The following is a 13,917-nucleotide window of genomic DNA, read 5'->3' on the forward strand; positions in this document are numbered from 1 at the left end:
TTATACACTTTCATTTTTTGGTGTTACTGTTCCTTTAACACTGGAGACCAAAACTGCATTGCATATTATAGATGGGGCCTTAGAAACTGTCTGTAAAGTGGAAGAATTACCGTCTCCTCCTTATGCCAGCTTGTGTAACTTCAAAGAGTCTCTGTATTTTAAAAGCAGTAGACTTTCTCGGCCTCCCAATAATAACAGAGAGTTGGTGTCTGCATTATTAATGTTGAAGTAAATAGAAGAGCGCTCACCCGCACACCCTGGCCTTTCCAATAGATTTTCACCACTCTCACAAACCCTGCCATGCTATCTCCCTCTTGCCCAATATTTTTCAATTGCCAATGCAAATAGAAGTGAGGAAAGTGGTATTCCTGTTTCAAACCCTGTTACAATACTGTTTTCTCAGCACCACTAATCAAAATCTTGGATAATAGGCTGGACACATATTTGCTGATATTGTCAACCCTGATTGAACGGGATTTATGTCCTTAGTAGCAAATAATAACAAAACGATAACGTAGTTCAGCTTGTGGTGGTGTCTTTGGACACTGCTCCGGTGTCCAAATTAGTCAGCTTTTGCTGACAATTTAAATTGGGCCCCCTCTTATAGAGTGCATTATAGGGTCAACTGCATGCTAGGGTTTTAGTCAATAACTGGCTTTCTGACGGCTTTTCACTGTAACCGGGTTTAAGACAGGAATTCCACTTTCCTCATATCTATTTGCATTAGCAATTCACATGAAGGCACTGGCAGATATTGAGGGCCATAGACATCTATGTGCCAGGCGCACACACAGGCCTGTGTGTGCCATACTCTGCCTGCCCTACCCTGCCTGCGTGTGCCATACTCTGCCTGCCCTGTGCTACCTGTGTGTGCCAAACTCTGCCTGCCCTCTCCTGCCTGTGTGTACCATACTCTGCCTGCCCTATGCTGCCTGTGCAAGGGACAAAAAGGTTTTAACAGTACAGGGGATTACATGTTTAAACAATAAAGGGGTTTGCAGCCTTAACCAATACAGGAGTTTACATCCCAAATCTGGAATCAGAGATGTGAACAATGCAGGGGGGCCAGTTAATGTCAGTAGGGATACAATTTCAAGCTTACAAAGGTAAACAGTCATAGCGGCCAGACAGGTGTGGGCCACACAGAGGGGGGTGCGGGCCACCAGTTGGACTGCACTGCTTTAGATAGTCCACCAACAATACGCAATCCTCAGGTGGTGCACTCTTTAAATACTTAAAGGGGAACTAAACACTAAAAATGAATATGGCTAAAAATGCCATATTTTATATACTTAATGCACCAGCAATGATCCAGGACTTGGGGCCCGGATGATTGCTGGTGCGACACTCACATGCTTTGAGCAGCTGTTGAGAAGCTGATCTTCTCGTCACAAATTATCAAGCAGAAAATGAGGTTAGCCTGTAATATAAGCAAATGCCACAGAGCCGATTGTTAAATTCTGATGCTAATAGCTCTGGTTTCTGAGCTGCCATGCGAGACGTTACTTGAACTTGCCCTGATTGTTAAGCCATCCAGAGTATAGCATCCCCCCAAGCTAGACATGGAATTATGTGAATTTGCATTCAATATGGTGGTCCCTTACTTGGAACCTGTCTTGAAAATCTCCAAGTCTGAAAAGTGTATCACTGTCTCACTGAACTCCATTTTAAACCTGACTGGTGTGGATAACTGATTTGAGGTGATAGAAAAAAAACACTTTCAGTGTGTTAGAACTACCCCATGATACCAGGAAAATAGTTGTCAATGCAATATTGTTACAAAATAATGGAATAAATTCCTCAAGGAAACCAGGGCTTTGACTACAGTTTACAGCTGTGGTAACTCCTCTGAGACTGACTCTAGCTACTACTTAGTGTAGTGAGCTCATCGCTTCTCCTATTTTAGGGTTTTCAAAAAATGACACTCACAGGGGTGGAGTTGCATAGCCTTTATTATGCTTGCTAACCATCCCTATCCTGAATTGCACTTTACTTGACTTGAAACAAGAGAGACTTGCCAGAAAATGGAAAGTATGTATGATGAAAGTAAGATAAGTGTTTACATGGTCTTTTCGAGTAAATAGATTCATTCTATATACTATTTTAAGTTTTGGATAAGTTATGCAAACAAGCATAGAACTGCTTTTGTAAAATTTTTTTTTTTCTTTTAATTTTCAGGCTTGTGCTCCTTTATACCACTGGCGGACTGAAATAAAACAAGAACGGGAGCCTGTTGGAACATGCTATTTGAATGATGGAATCACAGTTGTAGAATATGCTCCATGTAGATCAAATGGTAAGTATTGCTATTTAAAGGGCACCTATCACTTCAAAATTGTTTCCCCCCACTTGAGGGGCAGGCTAACCAAGCTTTTTCTAAAAACAACACAGCCTCCTACAGCGCTAGGCTGCCCACACCAGGTGCGTGGTCCAGGTGTAAGTAGCCATGTTGTGACACACGCATGCACATAACGAGCAAGTGCCACAACTCGCTCCTTATGTGCATGCATGTGACAGCAGGTGAGTCGCATTCACTACTCCATCACATGCAAGAGCATAATGAGTAAGCAAGAAGTATCGCTCATTATGCGCATGCATGCTAAATAACATGGCTGTCTGCACTGGGAGCTTCCAGGAGGGGGGGGGGCTAGCACCAGCGGAGGCTTTTCTTTTAAAGGAACAGTAACACCAAAAAATGAAAGAGCTTTAAAGTAATAAAAATATAATGCACTGTTGCCCTGCACTGGTAAAACTAGTGTGTTTGCTACAGTAACACTACTATAATTTGTATAAATAAGCTGCTGTGTAGCCATGGGGGCAGCCATTTAAGCTGGAAAAAAGGAGAAAAGGCACAGGTTACATAGCAGATAACGGATAAGCTCTGTAGAATACAATAGTGTTTTATCTGTTATCTGTTATTTGCTATGTGCCTGTGCCTTTTCTCCTTTGAATGGCTGCCCCCATGGCTACATAGCAACTTATTTATATAAATTATAGGAGACTTTCTGAAGTAAACACACAACTTTTACCAGTGCAGGGCAGCAACACATTATATTTTAGTTACTTTTATACACTTTCATTTTTTAGGTGTTATTGTTTCTTTAAGAAAATAAAATGTTATGAGCCCTACTTCTGGTGGGGGAAGCAATTTCATGCTGATAGGTGCCCTTCAACTGCTTTTAGGGCAGTGACACACTGGGAGATTTAGTCGCTGTGTGACAAATTTTGGTTGTCGTGGGCGACTAATCTCCCCACAAGTCGCCCAGAGTTTCCTCTCAAGGCGACTTCGACAAATCGCGGCACTGCGTTTGCCATCCCACTGGCGATTTACCTTTTAGCCAGTGGGATGGCATTGCGGGGAGATTAGTCCCCCCTGTGTACGCCTGCCCTTATGCAATTGATGATAACTTTTCTGTGATGTGCAGAGAAAGGTTATGCTACTATTTATTTGCTTACTTTTGGGTTGTATTTTGATGTTGAAGAGCAACACAAAGTGCAAAACTTTTAGTTTGCACTTTAGGAGGAACACAGTTGTGCACAGGGTATTTTTTGAATTACTACACTCTCTCTACATTTTCATTTCTTTTGTGTCTCTTATCTTTTGTACTCAAACTTTTTAGCTCTGATGCATTTTATATGGCTTTTTGAAATGGAATCGGAATGTCAGCTTGTGGCTGTTTACAGTATGACTGAATATGACAGGTTCTCAGGGACCTAACTCTCATCCAGCTGGATATTAACAACTATCCAGCTGGACGATCATAAAACATTGGTCTTTATGTGCTTTGGCTGTACACATCTTAGGGCCCTGCCTGCAGTATCATTAATTGGGGGTGATCTTTGACTCCTGTCTCTCCTTCTCTGACCATATTAACACCACTGTCAAAACCTGTCACTTTTTCTTGCGCAATATTGCCAAAATCCGTCCCTTTCTTTCTACTGCAACAGCTAGGCTGCTCATAAAGAGAAAGAAAGTTTGCCAGCGCTTAGTTTGCCTTTAAAAATAATTTTTACAAAAAATGAGGTGTTAGTACCACACTTTGGCCAAAATATGTAAGCTCACGTGCCACGTCAAGGCCCCTCACTGTACGTGAGTCCTACACTGTCTAATGACTTTGAGTCTGTGATGCATTTAAAATAAAGTCCCCCAGAAAGCAATGTGACCGAGTATTAAGACCTATTACACCTACCTTTAGCTCAAAAAGGCTCTAGTGGGAAAGCAGGGAGCTTTTAAGCCCCAGCTCATTAACACACACATGAAAGTGATTCATTGGTTTAAAGGCTACATAGCAGCTAGAAGCAAAATTTGGCTACAATTTGTACACAAAACACAGAAAGAAATCGCCAGCGCTCGGTCTAAGCCACGCTGTAGTGTTGACCAGCTGCTAGAAACACACTATTGTGCCAGCGCTCGGTCCAACCCACAATCTGGAGTTGACCAGCTGCTATAAACGATAAAAAGCCATTAAATATACACAAAGAGAAAGAAAGTTTGCCAGCGCTTAGTTTGCCTTTAAAAATAATTTTTACAAAAAATGAGGTGTTAGTACCACACTTTGGCCAAAATATGTAAGCTCACGTGCCACGTCAAGGCCCCTCACTGTACGTGAGTCCTACACTGTCTAATGACTTTGAGTCTGTGATGCAATATTGCCAAAATCCGTCCCTTTCTTTCTATTGCAACAGCTAGGCTGCTCATGCATGCTCTCATCCTATCCCGACTTGAGTACTGTAACCTGCTACTAACCGGCCTCCCTAACTCCCTTCTTTCTCCCCTACAGACTATAAGAGAGTTCAGGCCCTTCCCCTGCTAAAGTCCTTATCGTGACTTCCTATTAAAGAATATCTTACATACTCCTTCTCTTAAGCTTCAAAGCCCTCCATTCCTCTGTTCCTCACTACATCTCTTCCCTTGTGTCTCCGTACGTTCCTGGCCGACTCCTTCGTTCCTTGCAGAGCAACCGCTTGGTTGCGCCCCCCACTACGATTGCTGTTTCCCACCTTTCTGCCTTGCTGCTTTTTCATTTGGAATGCCCTCCCTGATTTTCTCTGGAGAGAATCCTCCCTCAGTCTTTTTAAAACTAAACTACCTACTACTAAACTAGACTACCTTTTGGAGCACTCGCACAGCACCTAATCTGGGAACTAGCATTTATATTGTAGTGTCGCCCACTGTAATCTACAGCACTTATATTTGCCTATTTGTGTCTGTAAGTTACCCTCCCATAAAGATATTAAGAGGTAAGCTCTACGGGGCAGGGACCTCCATCCTCTTGTGTCTTTGACTCTTAACTTATTGCAGCTGTATCTTGTATTTATTGTTATACTTTGTATTTATCTATTATTATCTTAATAACCCCTTGTTTGTATTAATGTATTCTACTGTACAGCGCCATGTACATAAGTAGCGCTTTATAAATAAAGCTATACATACATACATAGAATGCAATTAAACTCTAGGGATGCTTCTCTCAGTCAGGAGGAGAACATGTAACCAAGTTTTAAGTTGCTGCATTTTAATTTGTGATCTGTTTACTGAAAGATGACATGCCAGACATTTGACCTGTAACATGCTCCATTCCATAGTATCTGCTAAAGGAGATTGCATTACATGGCAGCTCTGAAACCAGTGCAATTTGCATCAGAATTTATTAATCGGGCTTGTAACATCGGCTTACTTGAAAGACCAGCCTAATTTTCTGCTTAATAATTTGCAACAACCCCTAAGCTTAGCTTTTCAACAGCTGCTCAGAATGCACTGAGCATGTGTGTGTCATTGCTTGTGACAACTGTAAAGGACTGGATCATTACTATACTGGATATTACTATAGATATGCTGATACTTTAGGCTGACAGAGCAGGTTGAATATATAAAATGTAAAATTTCTAGCCATATTAATTTTTAGGGTTTAGCTTTTCAATGCGCCTCTTCAGCAGCATAACAATACCAACTGGGCATGTATTTCATCATAAGTTAGACTTTACATACCTTTTAACAGCTTAGTTGCCCTTCTTTGGGCTGTCTTTTTCTAATCCAGTAATATCTGCTTTGAGCATTGGAGCTCAAAACAGGACCTTTCCATAATTTGGCTCTCAGCTTGTTTTTTTTTTTTTTTTGCAGGCTGAGAGAAGCACACCTCAGTAAAGCTGCACTGACAAGTACAGCTCTTCCCTCTCGATCAGCTATGTAAAGCAGAGCTAAGCAGGGATCATCCCGAAAATGCAAAAGCAGGCATTTTTGGGGCGATCCCCACTCAGCTCTATTTCATGTAGCTGAGCAGAGCTGTACTTGTATACTGCAGTTTTACTGAAGTATGTAAGAGAGAGTGGATCCGCTTTTTTGAGCCTGCAAAAAAAACCAAAAGACAAAAACCACAGATTAAGAGCAGTTGAGCCAATTCTTCATGTGCCCTCAGCCTTAGAACAAGGTCACACGTGGTTAAGGTTGCCACCTGTCCTGTTTTGACCCGGACAGCCTGATTCTCGGTAGGGCTGTCTGGGTCAAAACTTCTAGGACTCTAGAAGGTTTACATGGCAATTGGCAAATCATTGATTGTTGCTGCATAGCCCTGCCCCGTTATGGTGTGGCCCACCCCTTCATGTCACGCCCCACCCCCATGAAGTCACGCCTTGCCTACCTGCCAGGAGTTTCAGGGCAAGTAAGGTGACAATCCGCTTAAAAATCCTTCTACAGTAGTTGTTCCTGCAACCAACCAATACTTAACATCAAAATGGAGACTTTCCATTTGTTAGCAGTTATCAGCTGCATGTGCCTGCAACTTGCCCTTAAAGACGGTTAGGGGGATGCTGTAACCGTTAACTTTTAGTATGTTAAAAAATGGCCAATTCAACCAGTAGGCTAAAACAGAGACATTGCCTCTCTTTACATGGTTTTTCCTTTGTGTTTTTTCCCATTTGACAGATAGTCGGTATTAAACCTTCAATAACTAACAACGAAATGACAAACCTGGTGCCGATACAGAAATTATAAAAATTTTGCAACATTTTAGACTAAAGAGTTATATGTTTACCCTTTTATCCTTCCCCCTTCTTCCACCCTTTTCACCCTCTCACCCTCCTTGTTCCCCTTACCTGAATTTTGGACTGAAGATCCTACGGCATTCCCCTCTTCCTTTCTTCCTTCTAGAAAAGAATACAAATAATGTTAAAGAAAAATGTTAACAATGTATGAATACAACACGATACAGTAATATAATAGCAATGTGTCACAGATGTACATGTGAAATAAAAGAAGTTATAAAAAAAAAAATGGCCAATTCTGAGCAACTTTTCAATTGGTCTTCATTATTTAGTTTCAATCGTTTTTATTTGCCTTCCTGTTCTGCCTTTTTCCAGCTCTCAAATGGGGGTCACTGACCGAAAAAACAAAAAATATTTTTTGTTATTTTGTATTATTTATTTTTCTGTTCAGGGCCACTCCTGTCCATATATCAGTCTCTCTTTCAAAGCACTCCCTGCTTGCTAAGGTAATTTGGACCTAACAACCAAATAGCTGCTTAAACTCAAAACTGTGGAGCTGCTGTACAAAAAGTGAAATAATTTAAAAAAACTACACATAATAAAAAATTAACACCAATTACAAATTGTTTCAGAATATTACTCTCCATCAAATTAAATGTTAAAGAGAACTTTAATCTTTGAATAAAAGGAGGGACAGGTGTTAAAAGATTTAAAAGAGGCCATTCACGGATTACATATTGTGTGGGTGGGGGTTACAGGTCATACAGTGGCTTGCAAAAGTATTCTTGAACTTTTCCACATTTTGTCACATTACAGCCACAAACATGAATTAATTTTATTGGAATTCCACGTGAAAAACCAATACAAAGTGGTGTACACGTGAGAAGTGGAACAAAAATCATACATGATTCCAAACATTTTTTACAAATAAATAACTGCAAAGTGGGGTGTGTGTAATTATTCAGCCCCCTGAGTCAATACTTTGTAGAACCACCTTTTGCTGCAATTACAGCTGCCAGGCTTTTAGGGTATGTCTCTACCAGCTTTGCACATCTAGAGACTGAAATCCTTGCCCATTCTTCTTTGCAAAACAGCTCCAGCTCAGTCAGATTAGATGGACAGCGTTTGTGAACAGCAGTTTTCAAATCTTGCCACAGATTCTCGATTGGATTTAGATCTGGACTTTGACTGGGCCATTCTAACACATGGATATGTTTTGTTTTAAACCATTCCATTGTTGCCCTGGCTTTATGTTTAGGGTCGTTGTCCTGCTGGAAGGTGAATCTCCGCCCCAGTCTCAAGTCTTTTGCAGACTCCAAGAGGTTTTCTTCCAAGATTGCCCTGTATTTGGCTCCATCCATCTTCCCATCAACTCTGAGCAGCTTCCCTGTCCCTGCTGAAGAGAAGCACCCCCAGAGCATGATGCTGCCACCACCATATTTGACAGTGGGGATGGTGTGTTCAGAGTGATGTGCAGTGTTAGTTTTCCGCCACACATAGCGTTTTGCATTTTGGCCAAAAAGTTCCATTTTGGTCTCATCTGACCAGAGCACCTTCTGCCACATGTTTGCTGTGTCCCCCCACATGGCTTGTGGCAAACTGCAAACGGGACTTCTTATGGTTTTCTGTTAACAATGGCTTTCTTCTTGCCACTCTTCCATAAAGGCCAACTTTGTGCAGTGCACGACTAATAGTTGTCCTATGGACAGATTCCCCCACCTGAGCTGTAGATCTCTGCAGCTCGTCCAGAGTCACCATGGGCCTCTTGGCTGCATTTCTGATCAGCGCTCTCCTTGTTCGGCCTGTGAGTTTAGGTGGACGGCCTTGTCTTGGTAGGTTTACAGTTGTGCCATACTCCTTCCATTTCTGAATGATCGCTTGAACAGTGCTTCGTGGGATGTTCAAGGCTTTGGAAATCTTTTTGTAGCCTAAGCCTGCTTTAAATTTATTTCTCAATAACTTTATCCCTGACCTGTCTGGTGTGTTCTTTGGACATCATGGTGTTGTTGCTCCCAATATTTTCTTAGACAACCTCTGAGGCCGTCACAGAGCAGCTGTATTTGTGCTGACATTAGATTACACACAGGTGCACTCTATTTAGTCATTAGCACTCATCAGGCAATGTCTATGGGCAACTGACTGCACTCAGACCAAAGGGGGCTGAATCATTACGCACACCCCACTTTGCAGTTATTTATTTGTAAAAAATGTTTGGAATCATGTATGATTTTCGTTCCACTTCTCACGTGTACACCACTTTGTATTGGTCTTTCACGTGGAATTCCAATAAAATTGATTCATGTTTGTGGCTGTAATGTGAAGGGGGGCCAAATACTTTTGCAAGCCACTGTATAAGGCAACATTCAACATTTACACAAGGTATAAACTCACACTCTGTCTAACTCAGTGATTAAAAAATAAGCATACAATGCTATTTTTCATTTTCCCCTTAATGTACCCCAAATGTCCAAGACCTTGTACATGGCTATTTATTTGCTTTTCTTTTCCTATTCCTAAAACTGATGTAATACGCAGAGATTAGTCCGCTGCTATAGATCTGTTAACCGGAGCCACTAATCTCTCTGAAATGCCTTCCAAATTGCAATAATGTGAACCGCCAGTTGGAAGGCATACGCATGGCTAAGTTGCCCAAAGTTTTCTTTGCAAAGAACCTTAGCATAATGTATTTTATGCATTTTATCTGTTGTTAACTGCATTTCTTACAGCTGTTCCCTTTGCTAAATCTATAGGGGAGTTGCATTGCAAGCCCTTTCATGCAGAATGAAATTTCAAAGGAAATAGTTCAGATACCTTGTCCCACCTTAGCTTTTAAAGTTAATGTCATAGAGGCATGGAAATATAGTTAAATTTATTTTTTTAAAATCGTAGATGTCTAAAAAAAAAACGAGTACTAAATACACATTTCAGATAATTTGTTTATTAATAGTAAGAGGGAACGGTAAACTAGCATGAAATATAAATTGCCTACTAGGTATTTGCTAGTTTTAGGGGAGTCCGTTTTTATGAGGTAAATGTACTGCATAGTAGCTAACCTCTCAAATCCAGCTAAATGCTATAGTTTCTTGGTTTAAATCTTGTTTTTCTTAATGTTCCTTTAAAGTTGCTTTCTCTCCTACCTCCGTTTATTCCCTTTTGGAGTTTCTCAAGGCTCTTTCTTAAAGGAGAAGGAAAGAAAAAATTTGAAATTAATATATTTGGAAAGGGCATCAGCCCCTGTCTTGAATCGCTATATTAAAAACTTACCTGCTGCTTTTGGATCGGCGCACAATCCCTCCGAAGATTCGCTAGTGTTTGTAGTTTGGCGCCGACATTTTCAAAATCGATGACGTCACTTCCCCCTCCGCCTTCTCCTAATGCGCATGCGCAGCTTCTGTGACCCCTGACGTAACGCTGCAGACTGGCGCGCTCCTCTGTCAGCAGCTATATATCCTATATTTGAACTGTAAGTTTGGGGAAAGAAGCACTCAGGGTTTTTGCATTCTAATTGCGCTGGAGAGGGGCTCAAATTGATTGATACATGTATATTATGGATATATGGATAAAAAAAAAAAATTACATAATGTTTTATTTATGCTGGTTTTATGTGGGAGTGTGGGATGGCTGGTGGCTGTGGGCTGGCTGGTGGCTGTGGGATAGTGGGAGTGTGGGCTGGCTGGTGGCTGTGGGCTGGCTGGTGGCTGTGGGATAGTGGGAGTGTGGGATGGCTGGTGGCTGGGGATGAGGGACTGTGGCTGTGGGATGGCTGGGGATGAGGGACTGTGGCTGTGGGATGGCTGGGGATGAGGGACTGTGGCTGTGGGACTGTGGCTGTGGGATGGCTGAGGATGAGGGACTGTGGCTGTGGGATGGCTGGGGATGAGGGACTGTGGCTGTGGGATGGCTGGGGATGAGGGACAGTGGCTGTGGGATGGCTGGGGATGAGGGACAGTGGCTGTGGGATGGCTGGGGATGAGGGACTGTGGCTGTAGGATGGCTGGGGATGAGGGATTGTGGCTGTGGGACAGTCGCTGTGGGATGGCTGGGGATGAGGGACTGTGGCTGTGGGACAGTGGCTGTGGGATGGCTGGGGATGAGGGACAGTGGCTGTGGGATGGCTGGGGATGAGGGACTGTGGCTGTGGGATGGCTGGGGATGAGGGGCTGTGGGACAGTGGCTGTGGGATGGCTGGGGATGAGGGACTGTGGCTGTGGGATTGCTGGGGATGAGGGACAGTGGCTGTGGGATGGCTGGGGATGATATATAGGATGGATTATAGCCTCGGGGAAGGGATGGGGATGATTGCTGGGGATGAGGGACAGTGGCTGTGGGATGGCTGGGGATGATTATAGGATGGATTATAGCCTCGGGGAAGGGATGGGGCTGTGGGATAGCAGGTATAGTAGGGAGAGATGGTGCCTATAGTAGCAGTGGGGGGATTAATTTGGGATGCCTTTTACTCGACAAAAATGTTTGGCTTTGCGATGCCTTTCCTTGCTTTCAAAGGGAATATATTGACATGTATACTCGTTAAGCAACATTTTGAAGAAATTCCATTTTCCTTCTGTGTTTAACCCCGTGAAAAACCTTTCCCAGTTAATACATTGCAGAGATACCCTTATACTAGTCTGCACGTCTAAAATTGAGTGTTTTAATTACTCCCTTATAGAGCTGTCTCTGCAGCATTATCTCAAAGGAGACCATGTTATGATCACTGTTCCCGAAATGCTCGTCCAAACAAATGTTAGAGATGAGTTCAGTATTGTTAGATTTCACTAGGTCCAAAAGAGAATAATTCCTAGTAGGCTCTTGAACTGCCTGAAATAAAAAAGAGGAAAAGGAGAGGGAAGGGAGACAGACATTTTCTCCTCTTTTGCTGGGTCTGTGTGTCTGTTAGAAGGAGCGGTGCCTGAGCCTGCACGGAGAGAGGGAGGGGGAGGAGGGGGATCTGAACGGAAATGGGCTGCGAGACTTGGGAGAGATCTGCTGCCAGAGCTCAGTAAATCTGTGGTAAAATACATTTACTAAAAAAACCACTAATACTATTGTACAACCCGGATTCCAAAAAAGTTGGGACACTAAACAAATTGTGAATAAAAACTGAACGCGATGATGTGGAGGTGCCAACTTCTAATATTTTATTCAGAATAGAACATAAATCACGGAACAAAAGTTTAAACTGAGAAAATGTACCATTTTAAGGGAAAAATATGTTGATTCAGAATTTCATGGTGTCAACAAATCCCAAAAAAGTTGGGACAAGGCCATTTTCACCACTGTGTGGCATCTCCCCTTCTTCTTACAACACTCAACAGACATCTGGGGACCGAGGAGACCAGTTTCTCAAGTTTAGGAATAGGAATGCTCTCCCATTCTTGTCTAATACAGGCCTCTAACTATTCAATCATCTTGGGCCTTCTTTGTCGCACCTTCCTCTTTATGATGCGCCAAATGTTCTCTATAGGTGAAAGATCTGGACTGCAGACTGGCCATTTCAGTACCCGGATCCTTCTACGCAGCCATGATGTTGTGATTGATGCAGAATGTGGTCTGGCATTATCTTGTTGAAAAATGCAGGGTCTTCCCTGAAAGAGATGACGTCTGGATGGGAGCATATGTTGTTCTAGAACCTGAATATATTTTTCTGCATTGATGCTGCCTTTCCAGACATGCAAGCTGCCCATGCCACACGCACTCATGCAACCCCATACCATCAGAGATTCAGGCTTCTGAACGGAGCGTTGATAACAACTTGGGTTGTCCTTGTCCTCTTTGGTCCGGATGACATGGCGTCCCAGATTTCCAAAAAGAACTTTGAATCGTGACTCGTCTGACCACAGAACAGTCTTCCATTTTGCCACACTCCATTTTAAATGATCCCTGGCCCAGTGAAAACGCCTGAGCTTGTGGATCTTGCTTAGAAATGGCTTCTTCTTTGCACTGTAGAGTTTCAGCTGGCAACGGCGGATGGCACGGTGGATTGTGTTCACTGACAATGGTTTCTGGAAGTATTCCTGAGCCCATTCTGTGATTTCCTTTACAGTAGCATTCCTGTTTGTGGTGCAGTGTCGTTTAAGGGCCCGGAGATCACGGGCATCCAGTATGGTTTTACGACCTTGACCCTTACGCACAGAGATTGTTCCAGAGTCTTCGGATGATGTTATGCACAGTTGATGATGATAGATGCAAATTCTTTGCAATTTTTCGCTGGGTAACGCCTTTCTGATATTGCTCCATTATCTTTCTGTGCAACATTGTGGGAATTGGTGATCCTCTACCCATCTTGGCTTCTGAGAGACACTGCCACTCTGAGAAGCTCTTTTTATACCCAATCATGTTGCCAATTGACCTAATTAGTGTTATTTGGTCTTCCAGCACTTCGTTATGCTCAAATTTACTTTTTCCAGCCTCTTATTGCTACTTGTCCCAACTTTTTTGGGATTTGTTGACACCATGAAATTCTGAATCAACATATTTTTCCCTTAAAATGGTACATTTTCTCAGTTTAAACTTTTGTTCCGTGATTTATGTTCTATTCTGAATAAAATATTAGAAGTTGGCACCTCCACATCATTGCGTTCAGTTTTTATTCACAATTTATTTAGTGTCCCAACTTTTTTGGAATCCGGTTTGTAATTTTTCTATGCTATATTTGTTAATTAAAGTATATAGAATGGATATCTTGAAAGTGAAAATTTTGTGTTACATTTCCTTTAAGCATCCCACATAATACATCTAAACCATGCAAATGTGAGGGAAGTGTTATTAGTGTAACTATCAGGGGGCAAGGGGTGTGACTGCACCAGGGTCTGTCCACACATGAGGTGTCTGATATTGACAAATCCATGGGGGGGGGGGGTGGTATATGCTTGGAGGATGGTGCGTTGTAGAGGGGGCCACAGTTGCAAATTTTTCACAGAAGCCTACGGATGATTAGTT

General features: G+C 42.4%; 1 protein-coding gene across 2 annotated transcripts in view; it reads left to right on the forward strand.

The window, feature by feature from the left end:
* itgav (integrin subunit alpha V) overlaps nt 1-13,917 on the forward strand; it is a 199,433-nt gene that overhangs the window by 38,155 nt on the left and 147,361 nt on the right. For both annotated transcript variants that reach the window (XM_012970033.3, NM_001123449.1), the window contains 1 exon segment: nt 2,179-2,296. In XM_012970033.3, coding sequence (XP_012825487.1) covers nt 2,179-2,296 — 118 coding nt within the window.

Source organism: Xenopus tropicalis, chromosome 9, assembly GCF_000004195.4.
Source record: "Xenopus tropicalis strain Nigerian chromosome 9, UCB_Xtro_10.0, whole genome shotgun sequence".
In the NCBI taxonomy this organism is placed as follows: domain Eukaryota; kingdom Metazoa; phylum Chordata; class Amphibia; order Anura; family Pipidae; genus Xenopus; species Xenopus tropicalis.